Source organism: Phyllobates terribilis, unplaced genomic scaffold (assembly GCF_046119375.1).
Source record: "Phyllobates terribilis strain yellow unplaced genomic scaffold, ASM4611937v1 Scaffold_4__5_contigs__length_816908805, whole genome shotgun sequence".
NCBI lineage: Eukaryota > Metazoa > Chordata > Amphibia > Anura > Dendrobatidae > Phyllobates > Phyllobates terribilis.
The window spans coordinates 463729453-463753884 of NW_027362764.1; the positions used below are offsets into that span (position 1 = coordinate 463729453).

Sequence of the window (24432 nt, forward strand, 5' to 3'; positions counted from 1 at the left end):
ATGGGTTAAATAATTATATTTTGATGATGGACACTTTTATGGACGTGGAGACATCAAATACAGAAGTGACCATCTTTTACGGTAACCAATCAGCAGTATGCAATGGCATCAGAGGTATCAGGGGTATGGGCGACATAATGGACCCTCCAGATGGACAGGTTAAATGCTTCTGCTAGACACTGACAGTAGTTAAATTGCATTGGTCGGAGCTAGCTCCGTTCGCTACTGATAGATGTAGGTTATAGAGGTAACACACAGCCGGCATCTACCATGTATGGAGCGGGCTCAGCTCCCGTTCCTACACCATACATCCACACCTGACAAATAACATAAAAGCTTGATACAAGTTGGGAAGGAGTCAAAAGATTAGCTTAGTTTTGTAAGCAATCTATTTACTGCTTCATTGCCTCTAAATGAAAAAAATGATCTGGATCAACTTGGCGATTAAATTAATATGAAGAGTTACTCCCATATTACAAAGTGATGATATATCTTCACTAGAATAATCCATCACTATATGATCTCTGTAATTCTCACCGATCCCTTCAGAGAATAAAGGTGGCTCTGATTTAGCCCTCTGCCCCCTTCACAGGAGTGGTGTAGGACACTTACAGTGCCTACCTCTCATCTTTTTACCAACATATATCCCTCTACTACTGTAGCGCAATGTGTGCAATGTTATAATAGCTGAACACTTCTTACTAATCTGCCATTTGTGCAGTATAGTTACTAACGTCATTACAGTCCGATTATTGTCAAGTGCACATACTAAGTACATACCGTGAACCTGGTCTGTGAGCATGCCCATTGGTATCCAATCCAAGGAGATGAAGAAAGAAAACTACTTTCTCTTCATTAAGCTTGTGTAACGTGGTTTGGTTCCTTTGAGCAGACCTGAAAAAAAACTAAAAGGGACATTTTCTTTGTATATCTGCATTTTCCATGGCTACATTTATCTATATATCTATATAAATAAAAATGTAAATATTTGTTTGTTCAAAATCTTAAATCTCCGAAAGTTCTTCACCGATTGCTTTGAAATTTTAACACAACGTTTCATTCGAATTCACGCATGTTTTTATATACCTACTATGTTTTTATATACCAGCTATTGGACGTAAAAGCAACAGCGAGAGGGGGGTGTTACGAGCTCAGTCCCAGGCTGACTCTCCCCGGCCGCCCGGCATTCTCCCCCCCTTAGTGACATTACATTCATAAACCCTTCTCCCTCTCCTTCATTCAACCCAGCCCCTGCCTGTGCTCTGCTCCTTTAGTATCCCCAGTGCGGGTTGGGGGGTGGGGGGAGAGGAATGATCGATCATTGCAAGATTTACATGGAAATATCAGACTATTTGGGAACGCATTAATATTGCTTGCAGGAGATTTCATGCAAACGTTACCTGTAATTCCTCGATTGACACCAGCGGACAAAATAAATGCTTGGCTGAAATACTCTACTTTGTGGCGACACGTAACGACGTTAAAATTAACTACAAATATGCATGTCCAGCCGCAAAACGATCGATCAGCTGAAAAATTCTCACATCAATTGCTGGAAATTGGGAACGGAAAGGTGCCGGTTGATCTGACCTCAGGACGAATTTCATTGCCTCATAATTTCTGCAATTTAGTGACGTCAAAAGAACAATTGGTTGAAAAAATATTTCCCAATATTCAAACCAATTATAAGAATCACGATTGGCTGAGTGAACGAGCTATTCTTGTGGCCAAGAACAAAGACGTCTACGAACTTAATATTATTCAGTCTAACATTCAAAGCGAGGCAGTCACATACGAGTCCACCGACACTGTTGTGGAAGCCGATGAAGCGGTTAATTATCCAACATAATTTGTGAATTCACTCGATCTGCCAGGGATGCCACCGCACGTACTGCAATTGAAAATCGGCGTGCCAATTATCATGCTGCGAAATATCAACCAGCCAAAGCTTTGCAACGGCACGCGGCTTGCAGTAAAACAATTAATGAGCAACGTCGTTGAAGCAACAATCTTGACAGGACCTTTCAAAGGTAAAGATGTCCTCATTCCTCGCATTCCTATGATTCCAACGGAGATGCCATTTCAATTTAAGAGATTGCAATTCCCAATTCGATTGGCGTTTGCAATCACCATCAACAAAGCTCAGCGCCAATCTTTAGAACTGAAATGTGCGGTTTACATCTAGACACGGATTGCTTCTCACATGGACAATTATATGTTGCTGTTCTAGAGTCAGCAAACCAGACAATCTCTATATCTACACAGACAATGGAACAACAAACAATAATGTATACCCACAAGCATTGCGTAATTAAATATTTTAGAAACGTGCGCTTTCTCTTTTCTTTTTTTCCATGTAACCAGACTGAGCCACAGCAACGCGTGACCGGGTACAGCTAGTAGAAAATAATAATATATAATAGTTTTGACAGTGCTATAATGTATCATTTCCTATCTGGCTTACCATTTATTCCACTTTTCTGGAGCACTTAGTGTGAGAACTCTGGAATATCTGGACTCACCTTCACATGGTCAAAAACCCAAGCATCCAATTTGGTGGCATCTTCAGATGCAAAATCTTCACTTTCTGCCAAGTAACAATGTGTATAAACATGGTCGCCACTAGCGCCTGAAAATAAGCACAAAGAAAGTTTTCATTTACTACACAGCTCCAGTTTTTAACAATTTCATGATGGCTATGACAGATCTGTATAGATCGGTTTTGTAACAGATCAATTAAATAATGATTCATTTTACAAGTTATTTACTTGGTAAAAAAAGAGCAGCAGACAGCATAATGATGTGTTCGAGAATAGAAGCAGAGCCTTAGAGGACCTGTCATATGCTCAAAAAAAATGTAGTCAAATAACTGAGTTCAGCCTCTCTTTTCCGTTTTGTGCTGCATCACTCCATTGCAGAGATATTCACATTTGTTGCTTTAGGAGCGCACTATGTGAAATCTCTACGTGTAGACCAACTGGGCATTTCTTCAGTCTTCTCTGGGTGTGTGTGTTTTCATCCCTCACTCCCAGAGAATGCCAATTATAATGAAAGGATAACAACCACTTGGTCTTAAAGAAAATTAACTTATTGGGAGCCAAATACTTTAATTGCCAATTTCTATGCAATTAGCTGCAGCCACTAATACATTGTGTCTAGTTCAACATGAAAAAATTGGTGAAAGGACTTCTTTAAATTCAATCTGGTGGAGCCATGCATCAGCTAGATTTTTTGCCCATAGTGCAGGAAAAAAAAAAGAAGTGCTTCAAGCCAATAGTCTGGACTTTCTGACCCATTCCTGCCATAGTACTTCTTTTCAATCTAGACCATGAATGAGTACTTTTAAAATGTAAAACTTCCCCCACTCCAATCTCCCCGTATAGTCTAAAAGTGCATACCTTTAGCAAACATGGGTAGGATATCTGGGCTACCCCAGCTCCAAGTGTAGGTACTCTCATTGAAGACAGAATCGAATTCAACTGGATTTTCCTTCCAGCCTACAGAATAATAATAATAAATAATATAATGGAAATGTGATATACACAATTATATACATATTTATATGAAATAAGAAGCTTAAAGTAAAATAAGCATTTTGGAGGATTTGGTCTGGTTTCCTCAGTTTCCCACAGCCATCACTATGTAAATGTTAGGAATTATTACAGCCAACAATTACTTCTGTACTAGCATTGTCTACATAATTCATCATACCACTTTCCAGCAGTGACATCCCGATTTTCATTTTTGGAAAGGTCACGGGTTTCAGATGCAGGAGACTTCATGACTATTATTTAAAACTAAAGAACTCCAGACCTTCATCTTCCTATCTCAGCAGCCTGTTATCGCAGACAAGTCAGTGGACTTGGAGAATAAAATCATGGCTAGAACTTTTCAGACGTCTTCTACAGACAAGCACTGGTGTGCTAATGGTTGAAAAAGTATGCACTAAGTACTAGAATAGGGAATTATTAATTGGAACAGATGCACTTTGGTTACACAAAGCCTAATAAATAGAAGAGATGCAACCTAAAAGACACATCGTGGCAATGGACCTGGCTTATCAATGCTGTCTAAAAGAGAAAGAAAACTATTTATTGCCCGTAGCAGCCAATGAGAATTCAGCTTTCATGTTATTAAACTTCTCTGGTGAATGGAAGGCTGCTGAGGTTCATAAGGTCTGTTTTATCTTATAGGCAGCATTGATAAATCTGCCATCTGTGTATAGAACCTAATAGTTGTTTTGTACAATAAAAGCACTTTATGTTAATAACTATATATATTATTTTAGGATTACATATATGAATCGATTTTAAAACCAACAGAACAGCGTTAGGCCTTCTTCACACAGCCATGTTTCCAGTACATGTGGTATCTGTTTTTTTCAAGGATACAAGTACCGAATATACTCAATGGTGCTGTGCACGTGTCCATTTTTCTCCATCAGCACGGATGACAAAGGGCCAATACAAGCCTATGGGTCCAAGAAAAACACATACAGCACATGGATGGCATCAGAGTATCATCTGTGTGCTGTCATTGTTTAACACTGCAAAGTATAGGGAAGCTTCGTCATTAATTTCTTTTCTTTATCCATGCCGGAAAACCTCTGACGACAACTGATGGTAAATAGCACAGAGAATTTTTTAAATGATTGCTTGTATTTAATTATTTACAGTACAATAGTTCACCGAAGTCCTGGGTAGAATAATATAAAGCGAGAAGTTGTATTTATGTTTCGACCCGTCCTGGGTCTTTTTCAAACATTGCTTTAAAGGGAACCTGTCAAGTCCCCCATGCCCTCACCTATGTATGATTTAACTCCCTGCCTAACCAGCCCTGTATAACATAATTCAGCTATATCAATGCTTTAAAAAAAGCATTTATAATGTCCCCGTTTCCTATGCCAATGAGGGCTTTGACTAGTCAATGGAGCGTTAGTTCCCCTGACAAGTCAGCACTCTTTCTATGTTATCACCAGCTCATGCAAATCTGCGCATGACCGGAAGCCATCTTCTAAACTTCCGGACGTGCACAGAGCGCGCCTCTGAAGCCTGGAAGCGTACACCCGGCTACAGAGGTACAGTGATGCTGCTGGAATGAGCGGCGCGCATGCGCAGATTTGCATGAGCTGGCGATGATGCTGCTCGTGCAAATTATGTTATCACGTCCACAGGGGCATGATAACATAGAAAGAGTGCTGACCCCATTGACTAGTCAAAGCCCTCACTGGCATAGGAAACAGGGACATTCTAAATGTTTTTTAAGCATTTATATAACTGAATTATGTTATACAGGCTCGTTAGACAGGGAGTTTAATCATGCAGAGGTGAATGCTGCTGGACTGGAGGGCATGGAGGACCTGACAGGTTCCCTTTTATCACAATGATAGGGTGTACTGCGCAGAACAGGCTCCAGCATGTACACTATCTTTGTGATTAAAGCGACGTTTGAAAAAGTCCCGAAACAGTTCGAAACGTAAATAAAACTTGTCGCTCTATATTCTTCTACCCAGCACTTTGGTGACATATTGTACTGTAAATAAATTAATACAAGCAATCATTTAAAAAATTCTCAATGCGAGTGCGGCTGATTTCCTGCTATTTGACTTAATTTGGATTCTCTAGTTCAGCCCGCACACCTCTGTACCTAACGCTGAGTGGGCACCTTATTTCTCTAGTAAGGTGGCAGCTGAAAAGGTCGTAGACGGGAGGTACGTGTCCCCAAGGTGCCAAGCCTCAGTGATGTAGAACCTGGAGAAGTAGGCTCCAGCACACATAGTGCTGAGAGGTATTTTACTGGGCCCGGATTATGGGTCCGAGTTTTACGAGCAGCTGAAAGAGCTGTGGGGGAGGGGGGTGGGGGAATCGGCTGCTCACTTACCTCCAGTCCAAGTCTTGAAATGTCCTGATTTAAGGCGGCTGGTGTTGTCTCACTTTGTGTGTTTGCAAGGTGAGGGAAGAGGCCTTGCATGTGCTGTTCAGACCATTTAAATGGCTGAGCCCGTGCTTTATATGGACTGGTTATTTCTGATTTTTGTTCGGTTATATCTTTTGTACCTGGAAGAGGCTGTTTTATTTTGTTATCCTGAATGGCTTATGGACATTTAATAAACCGCCTGTTTGTTTGGACCAATGAACTGCATCACTGGGTGTGAACCAGCGTCTACCACAGAGCCGATCCCTCACACTCTCTACACTGATGGTAAAGACGGTCACACGGATGACACACAGGTGGAAAACACTGATGACACCGGTACCAGTTTTTCACATACTTGTTTTATATGGATGTGTGAAGGAGGCTTTAAAGGGGTTTTCCCATGAACAAAGTTAATTTTAATCAATAGATCTTTCAAACCTAATAATTTTCACAATTGGATGTGTTAAAAAATATTTCTGTGCTGAGATAATCTTATAAATGTGCCCCTGCTTTGTACTGTGTAATGGCTGTGCCTGCGCAGGAAAATAGTCTGATCATACCACAGCTCCTGGGCAGGGGACAAAAGAGTATACAGACATTGCAGCACAGGATCATAAATGATTCTTTCTTTGAGGGAAAATATTGCTTAAAGGGGTATTCCCATCTCCAAGATCCTATCCCAATATGTAGTAGGTGTAATAATAATAACGTTAGCAAATACCTCCAATTAGAAATGTAATATAGTATTTTTGATTCGCTATGTCTCTTTCCTCATGTGCAGGCAGTACAGGACCTTAGGCATCCATAGTTACGACCACTAGCAGCTAGCTAACTAACGGTCAGTTTATCAGTGGACGTAACCATGGATACCCAAGGTCCTGCAATGCCTGCACATGAGGAAAGAGACCTAGCCAATCAAAAAAACTGTACTGCATTTCTAATTGGAGGTATTTGCTTATATTATTATTAGGATAAGCTAATGTGGTACCCAAACAATTGTACAAAAAATAGCAGAGGGATAAAAATTAACCTTTATTAGAAACGTTTAAAATAGACCCAAAGTGCAATTGTGCATCCAAAAGTATAAGATGTACCGTATAGTACTAAATGGTATAATGAAAAACCAAAAAATAGGAAATATGTTGCCCAAAAAAATGGGACAATCCTATATAGGTACAGTCAAAGGGTCCTATGAGATACCCCCTCACAGGTAAGCTGGTAGAGTCTTATAGGTAGTAATAATGATATAATCCACCAACAGACCATACCCTTTCTAGCATAATTCCCACCCGACAGTAAACCATATCAATTACAGCCACACTATTAATAGGCTTACATAACAACACATGGCCATAGGGAATAGTACAGGCTAACTTAGTACATGTAAGATCAGCCAAACATATATATATGCACAAAGACAATCAAATTACGTCTGTGGTTAACTAAACCATGTAACCACATAAAAATTATACCACCATATACTCGTGGTGTCAAAAGTACATCATACGATCATAGAGGAAACCTATTCAACTTATCTGATCCTCCATTGATGAAGGTATGAGAAGACATATGTAGGCGGGCTCCCGACGCGTTTCCCTTTTGTCATCAGGGGAGTAAATATGCCCAAATTTATGCCCCCATTCGCTTGAATATGTTGGACGGTTGATTTATTTCCAGAAATGATCATGGTGCTTCTTATACACATGCTGCACGCTAGACCCAGCGGTGCACTTCCGGGTATGACGTAATATCCTGTGCGCGGTCACAAATGAGTGACAACATCCAGTCAGTGGAACGCACATGGAGCGCACCATTCCCGCGCATGCACATATGGTATTCAATAGGAATCCTCTTCCATACCACATGGGGGCGTATGGTAAATACACGCTCATCATGGTGACGCTCCGGATGCAGAGCTCATTACGATATATCCGCATCACAGAGTGATCCAGTGAACTCAAAGCACAAAATCGATGAGATCACTCAGGATCACATACCACAGAGTAAAGTGCAGTACCTGGTCACAGTATTGAAATAGATACATACAGTGGTGGCCAAAAGTATTGGCGCCCCTGCAATTCTGTCAGATAATACTCAGTTTCTTCCTGAAAATGATTGCAGTCACAAATTCTTTGGTATTATTATCTTCATTTAATTTGCTTGCAAGGAAAAAACACAAAAGAGAATGAAGCAAAAATCAAATCATTGATCATTTCACACAAAACTCCAAAAATGGGCCAGACAAAAGTATTGGCACCCTCAGCCTAATACTTGGTTGCACAACCTTAAGCCAAAATAATTGCGAACAACCGCTTCCGGCAACCATCAATGAGTTTCTTACAATGCTCTGCTGGAATTGTAGACCATTCTTCTTTGGCAAACTGCTCCAGGTCCCTGATATTTGAAGGGTGCCTTCTCCAAACTGCCATTTTGAGATCTCTCCACAGGTGTTCTATGGGATTCAGGTCTGGACTCATTGCTGGCCACCTTAGAAGTCTCCAGTGCTTTCTCTCAAACCATTTTATAGTGCTTTTGGAAGTGTGTTTTGGGTCATTGTCCTGCTGGAAGACCCATGACCTCTGAGGGAGACCCAGCTTTCTCACACTGGGCCCTACATTATGCTGCAAAATTTGTTGGTAGTCTTCAGACTTCATAATGCCATGCACACGGTCAAGCAGTCCAGTGCCAGAGGCAGCAAAGCAACCCCAAAACATCAGGGAACCTCCGCCATGTTTGACTGTAGGGACCGTGTTCTTTTCTTTGAATGCCTCTTTTTTTTCTCTGTACACTCTATGTTGATGCTTTTTCCCAAAAAGCTCTACTTTTGTCTCATCTGACCATAGAACATTCTTCCAAAACGTTTTAGGCTTTCTCAGGTAAGTTTTGGCAAACTCCAGCCTGGCTTTTTTATGTCTCGGGGTAAGAAGTGGGGTCTTCCTGGGTATCCTACCATACAGTCTCTTTTCATTCAGACGCCGACGGATAGTACGGGTTGACACTGTTGTACCCTCGGACTGCAGGACAGCTTGAACTTGTTTGGATGTTAGTCGAGGTTCTTTATCCACCATCCGCACAATCTTGCATTGAAATCTCTCGTCAATTTTTCTTTTCCGTCCACATCTAGGGAAGTTAGCCACAGTGCCATGGGCTTTAAACTTCTTGATGACACTGCGAACGGAAGACACAGGAACATTCAGGTCTTTGGAGATGGACTTGTAGCCTTGAGATTGCTCATGCTTCCTCACAATTTGGTTTCTCAAGTTCTCAGACAGTTCTTTTGTCTTCTTTCTTTTCTCCATGCTCAATGTGGTAACATCAAGGACACAGGACAGAGGTTGAGTCAACTTTAATCCATGTTAACTGGCTGAAAGTGTGATTTAGTTATTGCCAACACCTGTTAGGTGCCACAGGTAAGTTACAGGTGCTGTTAATTACACGAATTAGAGAAGCATCACATGATTTTTCACACAGTGCCAATACTTTTGTCCACCCCCATTTTTAGGTTTGGTGTGGAATTATATCCAATTTGGCTTTAGGACAATTCTTTTTGTGATTTTTCATTTAAGACAAATTAAATTAAGATAATAATACCAAAGAATTTGTGATTGCATTCATTTTCAGGAAGAAACTGAGTATCATCTGACAGAATTGCAGGGGTGACAATACTTTTGGCCACCACTGTATATGTACGCAGGAACACTGAGGTCAAGGGATGCAATAGATAGAACAAAAAACCTGAGGAATATAGAAAATGATCATGTGGGGGCCCGCGAGCTCGCATGGACACGACCAGAGGATATGTAAGAACAAGGTGGGAAAAAGGGAAAAGTATGAGGAGGACCTATCATAGCCCTAGATTAAAGCTAATATAGTGGCTGGCCCTACGTAACACAGAGGTTGGCACCCTATGGGGAACGAGATTGGCGCTCCCACTCGTCGGCGGCTGGCCCTACTTTACTTAGTCCCTGTAAGGCCCTCAGATTACAAAAAAGAGATGAAGGATAGTTGTTCATTGAGACCATGTGGTTGCAATGTCTTAAGCCAAAAAATCCATTTACATTCTTTTTGTAAAATCCTTTGGTCCCAATTTCCCCCTCTTTCAGAAGGTTTTATCCTGTCCATTCCCATAAACTGGATGTATCTGACATCTCCACCGTGCATATTATTAACGTGATTAGATACCGGAGTGTCACGTTTGTTAACAATGTCACGAACATGTTCTCTAATTCTCTTTCTAAACTCACGTTTTGTCTTGCCCACATATTCCATGCCACAGCGACACGTGGCCTTGTATATTACTCCGGTGGTGCGACAATTGATGAAATGTCGTATGGTGTATTCCTTCCCAGTCACATTTCCAAAAAAGGTCCAGCCCCTCGTCACGGACTCACAAGCTCAACAGTTTCCACACTTATAGCAACCCTTGGTTTCATTGCCCAGCCATAATGGATCAGGGGTCTCCTTGAAAAAACTATGTACCAGCCTATCCTTGAGTGACCTGCCTTTACAAAAAGTGATTTGAGGAAAAGGACCTATCGCCTCTCTGACGTCTGCATCCATAAGCAAAACAGGCCAGTGACGTTTGAGAATCTCTCTGACCTCATTGGCCCCACTGGAGAAAGTGGTGATAAATCTAGAGATATCCACCTCTTCTTTAACAGTCTTGGGGGTCAATAGAGACTTACGATCTTTTACCAATGAGTTATTGTAGGCTTCTGAAAGAATGTTTTTGGGATAGCCTCTCTCAACAAAACGTTCACGTAGGTCATTGGCCTGTTTTTTAAACACATTAAGGTCAGAACAATTTCTACGTATCCTCAAATATTGTCCTTTTGGGATTCCTCATTTTAGTGGGCCAGGATGACCACTCTCCCACTTCAAGAGAGAATTAGTGGCCGTAGGTTTTATATAATTGCTTGTGCTCAATTCACCATTTTCTTTTCTCTGAATGCAGACATCGAGAAACGGCAGTCTGTTATGATTACACTCATACGTAAATCGTAGGCCGATATCATTCGTGTTAAGTTGTGTAACAAAGTCACCAAAGAGAGATTCAGATCCTCTCCAAATGACGAATATGTCATCAATATATCGTAGCCAGATGACGACTCTGTCACTCAAAGGAATGGCAGGTTCACAGAAAACCTTTGTTTCCTCCCACCAGCCCAGGAACAAATTAGCATACGAGGGGGCACAAGGGCTCCCCATCGCAGTGCCCCTGAGCTGGTGGAAGTACTTTTTATCAAAAAGAAAGAAGTTTCTGGTGAGGCAAAATTTAAGGGAACGTAGAACAAAGGTGTTGTGTCTACTGAATTGACGACCTCTAGTACCTAGGTAATGGTCCACCGCTTTAAGACCCGTCGCATGTGGAATGGATGTATATAATGCTTCTACATCAATGCTACATAAAATCATGTCAGATTCAAGGCAGACCCCATCCAGCCTACTCAATAGGTCTGTGGTGTCACGAACATGCGAGCTCAGGGACCCCACAAATGGTTTAAGTATACGATCAAGATAAATGCCCAAATTTTGTGTGAGACAGTTAGTACCCGCCACTGTAGGTCTACCCTTCAGGGGATTGCAACCCTTATGTATTTTGGGCAGACAATAGAAAGTAGCCATAGTCGGATACTATGGACAAAGAAAATCCCTTTCTTTATTATCCATAACTCCAGTGACAACTCCCTCATCAACCAAAAGCTTCAGCTCCCTTAAAAGACCTGTTGTGGGATTAGTGGCAACAACTTCATAACTTGTACGATCTTTAAGTAGTGTCATACATAGATCTCTATAGTCAGTGGTATTCATGACCGCTATATTCCCACCTTTATCAGATTGTTTGATAGTAATCTTAGTGTCATTTTCAAGACCACAGAGACTCTGCATTTCAAGTTTCGTGAGATTATTCCTGGAAGTAGGTTTTGTAGAGGGTAGATCCATGATATCCTTCGTAACAAGATCAAGAAAGACATCTATAGATCCAGGATCACTAGATTACGGAGGCATACTTCTACTTTTGTTTTTGAGGGTTGTGAAGGGACCATTCCCATCAAGATTACAGTTGCTATCTCTCAGATGGTAAAGGAATCTAACATCTTGAAGTAAATCCTCTGAAATACCCAATTCAGAACAGGTTCTCCTATTCTCCCGATAAAAATGTTTTTTCTACCTTAACTTCCTGATGAAAAGATTAAGGTCCTTAATGGTTTCAAAGTGATTCAAATCAGTAGTCGGGACAAAGGAAAGGCCTTTACTTAAAACACACATTTCTGTGCAGTTAATGGGCCTGGAGGATAGAATGATAACCTGGGATTCGTACTGTCCAGGAGAGCTACTGTGGGGTTGGTTAAAGTGGGAGTTGGGAGATAAATATTCTCCAGAAGAGGAGGTAGCAGTCTTTAACGGCCACTGCTGGAATTTAGACGGTTGCGCAGAGGATAATTGTACTCTAAAAAACAGTCCCTTTGAGGGGGATCTCCTACCACCTCCTCTATTGCCTCGATTACCCCCTCTTCCTCTCCCTTTACCCTTAGAATGTCTAGATCGAACCTCTGAATCAGAGATCTCAGTCTCAGAAGAAGAAATGTCAGTCTCAGGTCCCCTCTGAGTATGTCCTATGGATATAGAGTATGCTTTCTTATCCATGAACTCCTGAAGGTCTCTACTATACAGTCTATGTTTTCGTTCTTTCAGATGAAACTGACATTTCTCTAGACCATTTTGGAGACCTATCTCCTTGTTTTGGAATTCAGGTTCTGCTGAAAAATTTTTTGCAATTTCGATTTGTTCCTTAAGAGATTCGTTCAAATTATGTAAATTCACTCTTTCCTCCTCTAACAAAAGCTTCATAAGTCTCAAGGAACTTTATGTTGCTTCCTTTTCCCACTTGATCAATAAATTTGGATTTTTGTAATGATAGCCTGGTGACAGAGCAATCCTAAGATGGCGTTGTACAATGCCCGACTTAATATAATTGTCCAGGCTCTGCACCTCCCACCAGGATACAATCTGATCTCTATAAGTCTTAAGCCCCCGTCTCACATAGCGATATCGCTAGCGATATCGCTGCTGTGTCATGGTTTTGGTGACTCACCAGCGACCTCACCAGCGATGTCGCTGTGTGTGACACTTTGCAACGATCAGGCCCCTGCTGTGAGGTCGCTGATCGCTGCAAAGTGTCCTGGACCATTTTTTGGTCGTTGGCCTCCCGCTGGCCAGCACACATCGCTGTGTGTGACCAGCGGGACCAACGATCTGGCTGGTAACTATGGTAAACAGCGGGTTACTAGGGGCACGCGCGCACTTAGTAACCCGCTGTTTACCATGGATACCACTCTGCTACGGTGCTCGGAGGCTCCCGCGCACCGTAGCAGAGTGGTATCCATGGTAAACAGCGGGTTACTAGGGGCACACGCGCACTTAGTAACCCGATGTTTACCATAGTTACCAGCCTGCTCCTGCTTGCAGCAGGCTGGTAACTGGAGCAGGACATCGTGGAACGATTCTTTCCACGATATCGCTGCTCCCCTGATCGCTGGTGAGCCTGCCTGTTTGACAGCTCACCAGCGATGTATTAGCGATGCAGCAACGATCCCTGACAGGTCGTATCGTTGTCGGGATCGCTGCTGCATCGCTTAGTGTGACGGGGCCCTTAGTAAGGTCACTCTGTGATGCGGATATATCGTAATGAGCTCTGCATCCGGAGCGTCACCATGATGAGCGTGTATTTACCATACGCCCCCATGTGGTATGGAAGAGGATTCCTATTGAATACCATATGTGCATGCGCGGGAATGGTGCGCTCCATGTGCGTTCCACTGACCGGATGTTGTCACTCATTTGTGACCGCGCACAGGATATTACGTCATACCCGGAAGTGCACCGCCGGGTCTAGCGTGCAGCATGTGTATAAGAAGCACCATGATCATTTCTGGAAAGAAATAAGCCGTCCAACATATTCAAGCGAATGGGGGCATAAATTTGGGCATATTTACTCCCCTGATGACAAAAGGGAAACGCGTCGGGAGCCCGCCTACATATGTCTTCTCATACCTTCATCAATGGAGGATCAGATAAGTTGAATAGGTTTCCTCTATGATCGTATGATGTACTTTTGACACCACGAGTATATGGTGGTATAATTTTTATGTGGTTACATGGTTTAGTTAACCACAGACGTAATTTGATTGTCTTTGTGCATATATATATGTTTGGCTGATCTTACATGTACTAAGTTAGCCTGTACTATTCCCTATGGCCATGTGTTGTTATGTAAGCCTATTAATAGTGTGGCTGTAATTGATATGGTTTACTGTCGGGTGGGAATTATGCTAGAAAGGGTATGGTCTGTTGGTGGATTATATCATTATTACTACCTATAAGACTCTACCAGCTTACCTGTGAGGGGGTATCTCATAGGACCCTTTGACTGTACCTATATAGGATTGTCCCATTTTTTTGGGCAACATATTTCCTATTTTTTGGTTTTTCATTATACCATTTAGTACTATACGGTACATCTTATACTTTTGGATGCACAATTGCACTTTGGGTCTATTTTAAACGTTTCTAATAAAGGTTAATATTATTATTACACAGACTACATATTGGGATAGGATCTTAGAGATGGGAATACCCATTTAACAATATCTAGTGAAATTGTTTCACCTCACAGAAACAATCATTTCAGATCCCATGCTGTCTTGTCTGTATACTCTTTTGCTTCCTCCCCTGCCCAGGAGCTGTGGTAAGATCAGACCATGTCCCTGTACGGTCAGACACAGCCATTACACAGTACACAGCAGGGGCACATTTATAGGATTACCTCAGCACAGGAACATTTTATTTAAACACATCCAATTGTGGAACTTATTATTATTCCAAGATCTATTGGTTAAAATGAACTTTGTCATGGGAAAGTGTCAAAAGCGTGTACTAGCTAATAATTGAAGAACATATGGCAAACAAATTACTATGATTTAAAAATATTTTTAAAAAAATTCTTTACATACCTTTCGCAACTGCACTGACATCCTCATAAAATCCAGCAATGAGTGCAACATGTCCTGGTCTGGACTCTGTAGGAACTCGAGTGTGAGAAACTCCCCAACTACCCTTAGTATGTATTATGTTTCTGAAAAGACCAGAGAGGGTAGTACACATTAATAATAAATCAGTAACAATGAATATACAAGGTGATTATCAAATAAAATACAGTAGGGAATGACCAATGTTATCAGATCCTGAATCCCTACTGTAGGCAGAACTATTCCTTCTCCTGCCTACCCACAAGGATACTTCCTGGATTCCTCACTAGTCCTTCTTGACACACAGGAAATGACTCCGCAGCCAATCAATGGCCACAGTGGGGATTGGATGCAGCAATCACATGTCCCTGTGCCAGGACATCATAGCTGCAGCAGGAAGTGCAGACCGGCGAGGGGCTGCGCAGTACAGAAATGAGAACGGTGGGTGATCAATATGATAAATGTTGCTTCTTTAATTTATAGTTCAATAGGTTTGAATTAACCGTTCAGCAAACATTAAACATGTATACGTAACAATAAATCCTAATCCTAGAGGGATGCTTCTTTTAACCCATCCTGCTTTTTTTTTTACCTTTCTTAATTTCCTTTTTATCACAGTGATCAACCCTTTAAGCTGGACAAAAAAATTAAATAAATGTTTGTCAAGCGTGTCAACTAGCTCCTGTGTGTGCTCAGATGGCAAATGTCAGAAGAAAGATAGATTGGGCATGTCAGAGTCGATCATGCCTGATCCTCTGTTCTTGTGGGAGATAAGCCACAGATGGGGGAATCTGACAATAGCTTTTCCTCGCTACACTGAAAATATGAAGATGTGGCCAGGTATTGTGGAACAGGGGGAAAAAAAGTGGGCAGAACGCCATCTCATCCTAAGACTAACATCCTCTATAATATGATCCTCCCACTCCCGTGTCCAGGACTTCTCTCGTGCTGCACTAGTTTTCTGGAACGCACAACCCCAGACAATCTGGTTAATTCCCAGTATACACAGTTTCAAGTGTGCCCTAAAAACACATTTCTTTAGAGTGGACTATCACCTCACTGATTAACTTTTCCCAGTTCTCCCTTCCATACACTCAGTAGCACTTTGTATCTGTACTTGTACACATACTGGCTGGTGACCGATTCATGCAGCAGTAGTTGAATGCTCCTATTGATTATACTGATGGCTGGACCATATATGACAAGCACTTTCATTTTTACCCCTATTTCCCCATAGATTGTAAGCTTGCGAGTAGGGCCCTCACTCTCCTTGGTATCTGTTGAAATATATGTTACTCGGTCATGTCTTACCTTGTTTGCACAAGTCCCCTCTGAATTGTAAAGTAACACAAAATATGTTGGCACTTTAAAAATAAAATTATTATTATTATCTGTGCTTCCACAATGTATATATTCTTGGTACCAGGAAGCAATCAAAAATTATGAATTTAACATTTTATTTAGATTTAGAACTGTTGTACAAAGGTTATGCAACCAGGAATTTTCCTTATTGCTTGAAAAAAATCTGCTAAACCAGAGAGGATTTTTATGAAAAAAAAGAATAATGAAATCTTAGTCTCAAAGTTTAACCTCACCTAAGATAAGGGGCTCTAGGAAGACCATGTTCATCCAACTCAAAGAAGGTGTCGGCTCTCAACCCATCAGCCACAAACAGAACCAGTCGTTTTGCAGGTGGTGGGAGCAGCGTACGCTGTGGCGTCATGCCATGGACAAGTGGAGAGGTAAAATAGATGTCAAAAATGGATATGAAGAAGACAAGGTGGACAATCAAGCCAACAATGAAAAACAGTAGCATCCTCTAGAAAACGATGCGCCGACACTGCCTGCAAATGAAAGAGACAATTCAATGCACAGTATTGTTCCTGATATTACCACATATAAGAGTCCTGAACAAAGAAATCACGTTTTACAGTTAGAAGTTTTAGAGCATATCCACGCCAACAGACTCTAGTACAGGCCACGAAAAACAGACCCCCGAACGAATAATACTCACTCATGTGAATCGATTTGCTGAATACTGTCCATATACACGGCTGTGCTCACATTCTCATCACTGGATATTGGACCTACTATTCATAACTGCGCATTAAAGGAGTTTTCTGGGACTAGTTTATTTCTTTACAATGGGCCTACGAGTTAACAGGCAGGTATCCGCTAACTATCGGCTTATCCTACCTGGCGCTGGCTCAGAGCGGTCACTGACTGGTCCTGCTGGGGATTCCGCAGCTTCATGTCAACAGAGCAGCTTTTCCTCTTCCGGGCTGCTGTGTCAACAGGGCGTGACTGCAGGCATCAAGCTGCTTGACAGCAGCTTCCCGCAGTTAGGCAGCAGGGAGCCAGCTGTCAATCAGCATTGGCAGTCACACTCCGTCAACGGAGCAGAAAAGAAGAGAAGCCACAGAATTGCCGACAGAAACGGTTTGTGAGCGTCCTGAATCGGCAGAGAGGGCAGGTAGTTAGCAGTAAAAAAAATAATAGTACTGGATAACACCTCTAATTCTTGGGTCATAAAGTCGCTGATGGTACAGCTCACGTTACTTTTCTGTGTGCCAATTACCATTTCTCTGGAATTATATACATAAATGGAAATTATATATTACTATGAGTCCAAATGGCCTCCTCCAATTATATCTAGTAGCCAACTGCAATATGCCACAAGCTTCTGTTTATCCTCCTTTAACTCATGCGCAACTGACATGGTGTGATATCGGGTGATACTGTTGTTACTTTTTTTTGGGCATCAGATCCTGTGCTATCCTGCATCACACAGTCTATACTGCTTTTTGCTGGAATGGGAAGGTTCAGAAATTGACCAGCAAAACATGTTATGCTCCTGTGAATGAGCCTATATGCTTATAGGTCGCCACCATCACTATTCTTTGTTGAATCAAATCCAGCATGGTGGTCACAAGTACACAACACAACTGCCCTCCGCAAAGATAGCACTGGTGTTGGCAGGGAAGGATACAATGACCGTCATTCATTTCTTGAAGGGGTGGCACACCCTTAGAAGAAAAGTCTGCAAATCAATCAATGCGACAGCCAAATTGTGACAGTGTGGGAAGTGTACATTGTCACGATTCCCTGCAGGTGAACGATCAACTGGATGTACTGTATGTGATTTGCATACTTGGGTCATATGCAGACTAGTCTCATCCAGCTCCATCAATAAAAGGGAATTGAGAGAAGTGCAGTAGTCTAGTTGGCAGGTGACCACAAGTATGCAAAATCATATACATGCAGTTACTTCATGACACAGCTGCAGGGGAATACAGGGAATCATGACACATTTTGTGATGCACAGTCTACAGTCATAGAGTGCAGACTTTTCTCCTTATACCAGAAACCCCTTTAACCTCACTGACATCATGCTAAGATGTCTAATTGCGTGTATTTCTACTCATACTCAATACTGAATAAATCAAGATGTTTTGAACATTTTGTATCCATTTTTTCATCATTTTCGTGTCACTAAAGGAAATCTATCAGTAGGTTTTTGCTATGTAATCTGGGGGTAGCATGAAATAGGAGTTGAGACACTGATTTCAGGGATGTGTCACTTATTAGGCTGTGTGGCGTTGTTTCAATAAAATGAGTGTTTTATCAGGAGATTATCACTGCCAGATAAGATGCCTGTGTGCTTTGTCCAACTTCACCCCCAGCACTAATTAGCAGCTCACTGTCTATATACAATGTACACAGAGAGGCTTGTGTGTGGGCGGGGGGCAGCTTTCTGAGCTGTGCTACATAAAAAAAAATCTGTTTGCATAACAACTGCAGCACCCAGTAAACTAAGTGATACATCGCTGGGATCGGGGTCTCTGGTTATAAATTATGCTGTTCTCAGAAGAAGTAGGAAGCACCAGGAGACAGATACCCTTTAACACGTCTATCGATCTTGTGATTTCTAAAATTTCATGACTATTCCTTCTTGGTGTTGCAGTTTCATTGTTTAGAGAGGTCTATATTTTCGGGCAGTAAAGCAAGAAGCAGTGATACATAAAATAGATACTAATCCACTGTATATTGCTTAGAAGTTTTCCATCTATAGCATCACTTTTGGACTGAAATATGCTCCATACGATTATGAATGCAGTATAGATGCATCTGTGTTTAGCTCAGTACTGCCACCAGGTGGTCCTTTCTATTACTACACCTACGACTATAAAATCTTGTCAGATTAACAGACAAGTAATATCCCCTAATGCACAATGTAAGCATGTACGCAGATACTTCACGCGGAGTGAAAATCAATAACGGAAATGTGGTCCTCATTGGCAGCAGCCATCTAAATGATTTACCAAGACCTACTCTAAACAACAAAAACATTGACAAACGCATATTATAACCCCACAAATGCAGGACTACAGCAATAAAAGAGCGTCCTTAAAATCCATTTACTGTGCATAATATTATACGGATACATTTGAGGTTGCACAGGCCACAGATGATTTATTAGGTCATGAAAGAGAGCGCTGCCTAACAAATAAAGCAGAGAGGGACCAGCAGCACGGCAAAATCCTGAAAAATTATATATTCATCAGATCCTCCTACATAATTCAAGCCTGGTCCTTGATTTATCTGACTGACTTCCAGATTTGACATCAATCTGCCCAATTTATCCTCAGGGATTATGAAGATCACATTCCACGTTGTCATCCCCTGTATAAATTGCTTGTGGTAACCCGCTATAAAACCATTTCATTATGTATGACCCTAGATGAAGAAAAGCCATAGATCAGCAACGCATGGAATAGCAATCTGCTGCTGTGTAACACTCGGCCACGGTGGCATAATACCCGCAGCTTCCCTCCGCCGCAGCCACACAGGGAAAGAGCGTCAGAATCAGAACTTATCTAAATAGAGGTTAGAAAACATTTCAGGGGTTTTAGCTATCCTTTACCTCTTCAAAAGTGGCCAGTTTTGGCCTATTCATTCCCGGGTATTTCACATCTTTCTTTTTTTCAAATTCCACAATAAGAGCCCAGAGATTTGGACCTATTTATTTAGCGCGTATTTTTGTTCTTTACACAAGGGCGTGGCTCACCAGATTCTCCCAGGGGCGTGGCTCACCAGATTCTCCCAGGGGCGTGGCTCACCAGATTCTCCCAGGGGCGTGGCTCACCAGATTCTCCGGGGGGGGGGCGTGGTTTGCAGGATTCTCCCCCGGGGGGGCGTGGTTCGCAGGATTCTCCCCTGGGGGGGCGTGGCTCACAGGATTCTCCCCTGGGGGGGGCGTGGCTCACAGGATTCTCCCCTGGGGGGGGTGGCTCACAGGATTCTCCCCTGGGGGGGGCGTGGCTCACAGGATTCTCCCCTGGGGGGCGTGGCTCACAGGATTCTCCCCTGGGGGGGCGTGGCTCACAGGATTCTCCCCTGGGGGGGGCATGGCTCACAGGATTCTCCCCTGGGGGCGTGGCTCACAGGATTCTCCCCTGGGGGGGCGTGGCTCACAGGATTCTCCCCTGGGGGGGCGTGGCTCACAGGATTGTCCCCGGGGGGGCGTGGCTCACAGGATTGTCCCCGGGGGGGCGTGGCTCACAGGATTGTCCCCGGGGGGGCGTGGCTCACAGGATTGTCCCCGGGGGGGCGTGGCTCACAGGATTGTCCCCGGGGGGCGTGGCTCGCAGGATTGTCCCCGGGGGGCGTGGCTCACAGGATTCTCTGCATTATGACCCAATGAGCACCGCCCCTCGGTAAAGACTAGAAAAATCATCACTAATTAAAAAGGTACATATCTCTGGAATCATATGGTAGATTTAAAAAATAAACAATGGCATACTCAGGGGAGCGACAGGAGTACAATAGGAGCAAAAATTGGCCACTTTAGTCAAGGTAAAAGGTCCTCTTTAAATTTAAAAAAAGGCCCATTTAAAATTTTTGCTTATTTTATTCACTTACTGTGTATAGCGCCATCATATTCCGCAGCGCTTTACAGACATTATTGTCACAGTCCACATTGGGTCTCACAATCTATATCCCCTATCAGTATGTCTTTGGAGTGTGGGAGGACATCGGAAGAAATGCAAACAAACATGGGGAGAACATACAGACTGCTTGCAGATGTTGTCCTTGGTGGGATTTGAACCCAGGACCCCAGCGCTGCTAAGCAAGAGTGCTAACCACTGAGCCACCATGCTGCCCTAAATTATGCTGGAAACATGTGATCTGGTCATCCATGGCACATTTAGGGCCCGTTTACACTTCACAGATTAATCTGTTTGCCAATTCAATGTGCTTTTTTGCTAGAAGATTCATGGAACAAAACCAGAGCTAGTTTTTTGTTTTGATCAATGGGGGTCAGGGTACTGAGACCCTTTTCAATTGCTTAAATGCAGGGCAGAAGTGCTCATCCAAGTGTCCCTTTGCACATATGCTGAAAGTGAGTCCACAGGCTTTCTACTGAAACGGTCCTTAGTTTTCGAGGAAAGAAGCTTCTGCCCCTTAATTTTAGCAATGAAAGAGAGAAAACTGACTGGCACTTCCAAAACAAGAAATAGGTGTGAACAGGTGCTTACTAGGAGCAGCCATCTCCATATACAACTAACAAACAAAGTAGCACTCTGCAACGCTAAGTATGCGAACGTGAAATATATGAATAGCATTACTTCTCTAGAAAATAGAAATAAATGAGAAATCTTAGCGTATAAATTGGCCAATTCATGTGTACCCGGTAGCCGCGAAAAGGCGTTTCTCTCTTAGAGAGGTCTTCACATTGATAGGGTCCTGGTATTTTAAGAAACTCCTTATTGCGGCTACCAGGTACACATGAATTGGCCAATTTATACGCTAAGATTTCTCATTTATTTTTATTTTCTACAGCAGTAATGCCATTCATATATTTCATGTTCACATACTTAGCGTTACTTTACGTTCGTTACTGTAAGAGCAGTGAGACTATGGAATTCTCTGCCGCATGATGTTGTAATGAGTGATTCACTGTTAAAATTTAAGAAGGGCATGGATGCCTTTCTTGAAAAGTATAATATTACAGGTTATAAATACTAGATTCCTTGATAGGGCGTTGATCCAGGGAACTAGTCTGATTGTCGTATGGAGTCTGGAAGGAATTTTTTTCCCCAATGTGGAGCTTGGTGTTTGCCACATGGGTTTTTTTGCCTTCCTCTGGATCAACATGTTAGGCTATGGGTTGAACTAGATGGACTTAGTTTTTAAGGTTGAAGGAAGACTATGTTACTATGTTATCAGTTACCAAGGCAAGACTGAGCTTATGAAAGACCTACTACAACCCAGAATAGTTCATCACAAGCCATGAACTGATAACGCTGAATTCCCTGTTAAAAAGTCAAAGTTGCCATTGAAATATTGGTCATCTCGGCTGATGTTGGCTGCCACCAGTTCTTTTACCCTCCTAATCTCAAGTTTTTCCAGCCCTTCCCTGACAGAATCACAGTTTTCCAGTTCCTAGATGCAACCTGGCAAGCAGTTTGAAAGAAGCGCATTATTTCAAATGGAGCCTTGGAGCAGCAATAGCGCCGCTCATAGGCAAATATGGCAACATCAGGTATTTGCAAAAATATTTATTTAAAAGTTTTAAATTGATGGACGAATTATACATTGTAGTGGACCACCTCTTTAACCGCTTCACGACCGCCCACTGTATGTAAACGTCAGCACTGCCTGGGCTCTGTGCAGCACCGACGTTTAGAAACGGTCAGTGGTCCCGCAGTGCTCAGGACCCCCAGCGTCTTGCAAGCGCTGCGGGTGCAGTGCAGAGCAGTAGCTCTGACAGGGGACACCATTAGGTCCCAATGATGTTTTAACCCTTTGCTATCTTCTAGATGTTGCGATCCCTAGCGATTGCGATATTGTCCACTCACCTTTCCGACGGACCCCATGATGCCTGATAGGACATGGCGTTGTCATGGCAGCCAGAGGTCACATGACCACCTCCAGGTCTGCCATGCACTGTGTCCTTCTAGGCTCAGCCAGCAGCTGAAGTCTAGCAGGAGATATTGATAGTTTAAAACGGTCAGCTCTCATGCAATGCAATACATGTCTATAGCATTACATGAGAACAGTGATTAGAAAAATAAAAATTGATGTCCCTTACAGGGACTAAGTAAAAATAAAGTCTAAAAATGTTTTCAAACTGTTAAAAAAAAAAATGAAAAAAAAAAAAAAAAAAAAAAAAAAATCACAAAATAAAAATAAATAAAATATTAAACCAATAAATCCGTATATTTATGCAAAAACAAAAAAAGTACACATATTTGGTATTGCCGCGTCCTGTCACACTAATTAACCCCTTCTGTGCACACCGTAATAAAAAAAAAACGGAGCAAAAAACTATGCTTTTTCATCATTTCGCCAAACAAAAGGTGGAATAAAATCGATCAAAAATACGAGTGGAAATAAAAATGGTACCGCTGAAAACATCATCTTGTCCCGCAAAAAAAAAAGATGCCATACAGCTCCATCAGTTGAAAAATAAAAAAGTTATAGCTGTCAGAATAAAGCGATGTAAAAAAAAATATATTTTTTCTATAGTTTTATTGTGTAAAAAGCGCCAAAACATAAAAAAAACTATATAAGTGTAGCATCGCTGTAAACGTACTGACCCGAAAAATAACGCTGCCTGATCACTTTTACCACACGCAGAACAGCATAAAAAAAATCTCAAAAAACAAATCCTGAATTGTTGGTTTTTGTTCATTTTACCTTCCAAAAAACGGAATAGAAAGCGATCAAAAAATGTCACGTACCCAAAAATGGTACCAATAAAAACGTCAACTCGTTCCGCAAAAAACAAGCCCTTACATGACTGTCGGCCAAAATATGGAAAAATTATAGCTCTCAAAATATGGTGATGGAAAAACTAGATTTTGCAAAAAAAAGCGTCTTTTAGTGTGTGACAGCTGTCAATCATAAAAACCCGATATGAATCTGGCATCTCTGTAATCGCACTGACCTGAAGAATAAAGTCGTCTAATCAATTATACCGAACGAGGAACGGCGTAAAAAAGAAAAGCAATTTTTCACCTGCTGCTGATTTGTTTATTATGTCTCACAAAGACCGCAATAAGGCTCGGCTCACATTTATCCTGCACTCTGCGCTGAGCGCTTACACCGGGGTTTCCGTGTAAATCTCTGAAATACGTGATTTAGACAGAACCCCCAGCAGAAGATCCCCTGTAATGAGGCAGATGTAGGCACTGTGGACGCCGTCTGGTCTGTGATTCCACGGTGTCAGGTTTTTTTAGGCGTGCATAAAAGTGCGGTTGGCCACAGTTTTGTGCACTTCTGAAAAAAAAGAACACCGCTAAACAGAGGCCAGACGGAGTCCAGAGTAACTCTGCTGCCTCATTATAGTGAATGGATCCTGCACGGGTTTCATGAATTACATCACTTGGAAATTTAGATGGAAACCCCGATGTAAGTGCTCAGCCTAGAGCGCCGGATAAATGTTACGTAAAATGTTCCCAATAAAAGCTTCAACTCAGTC

General features: G+C 42.1%; 1 protein-coding gene across 1 annotated transcript in view; it reads right to left on the reverse strand.

Moving 5' to 3' along the window:
- PIGN (phosphatidylinositol glycan anchor biosynthesis class N) overlaps nucleotides 1–24432 on the reverse strand; it is a 363689-nt gene that overhangs the window by 331653 nt on the left and 7604 nt on the right. Inside the window, exons 2-6 of the mRNA XM_073678652.1 lie at nucleotides 16541–16789; nucleotides 14931–15052; nucleotides 3399–3497; nucleotides 2523–2629; nucleotides 781–905 (exon numbers count right to left, since the gene is read on the reverse strand). Coding sequence (XP_073534753.1) covers nucleotides 781–905; nucleotides 2523–2629; nucleotides 3399–3497; nucleotides 14931–15052; nucleotides 16541–16761 — 674 coding nt within the window. The 5' untranslated portion in view covers nucleotides 16762–16789. The remainder of the gene's footprint in view (nucleotides 1–780; nucleotides 906–2522; nucleotides 2630–3398; nucleotides 3498–14930; nucleotides 15053–16540; nucleotides 16790–24432) is intronic.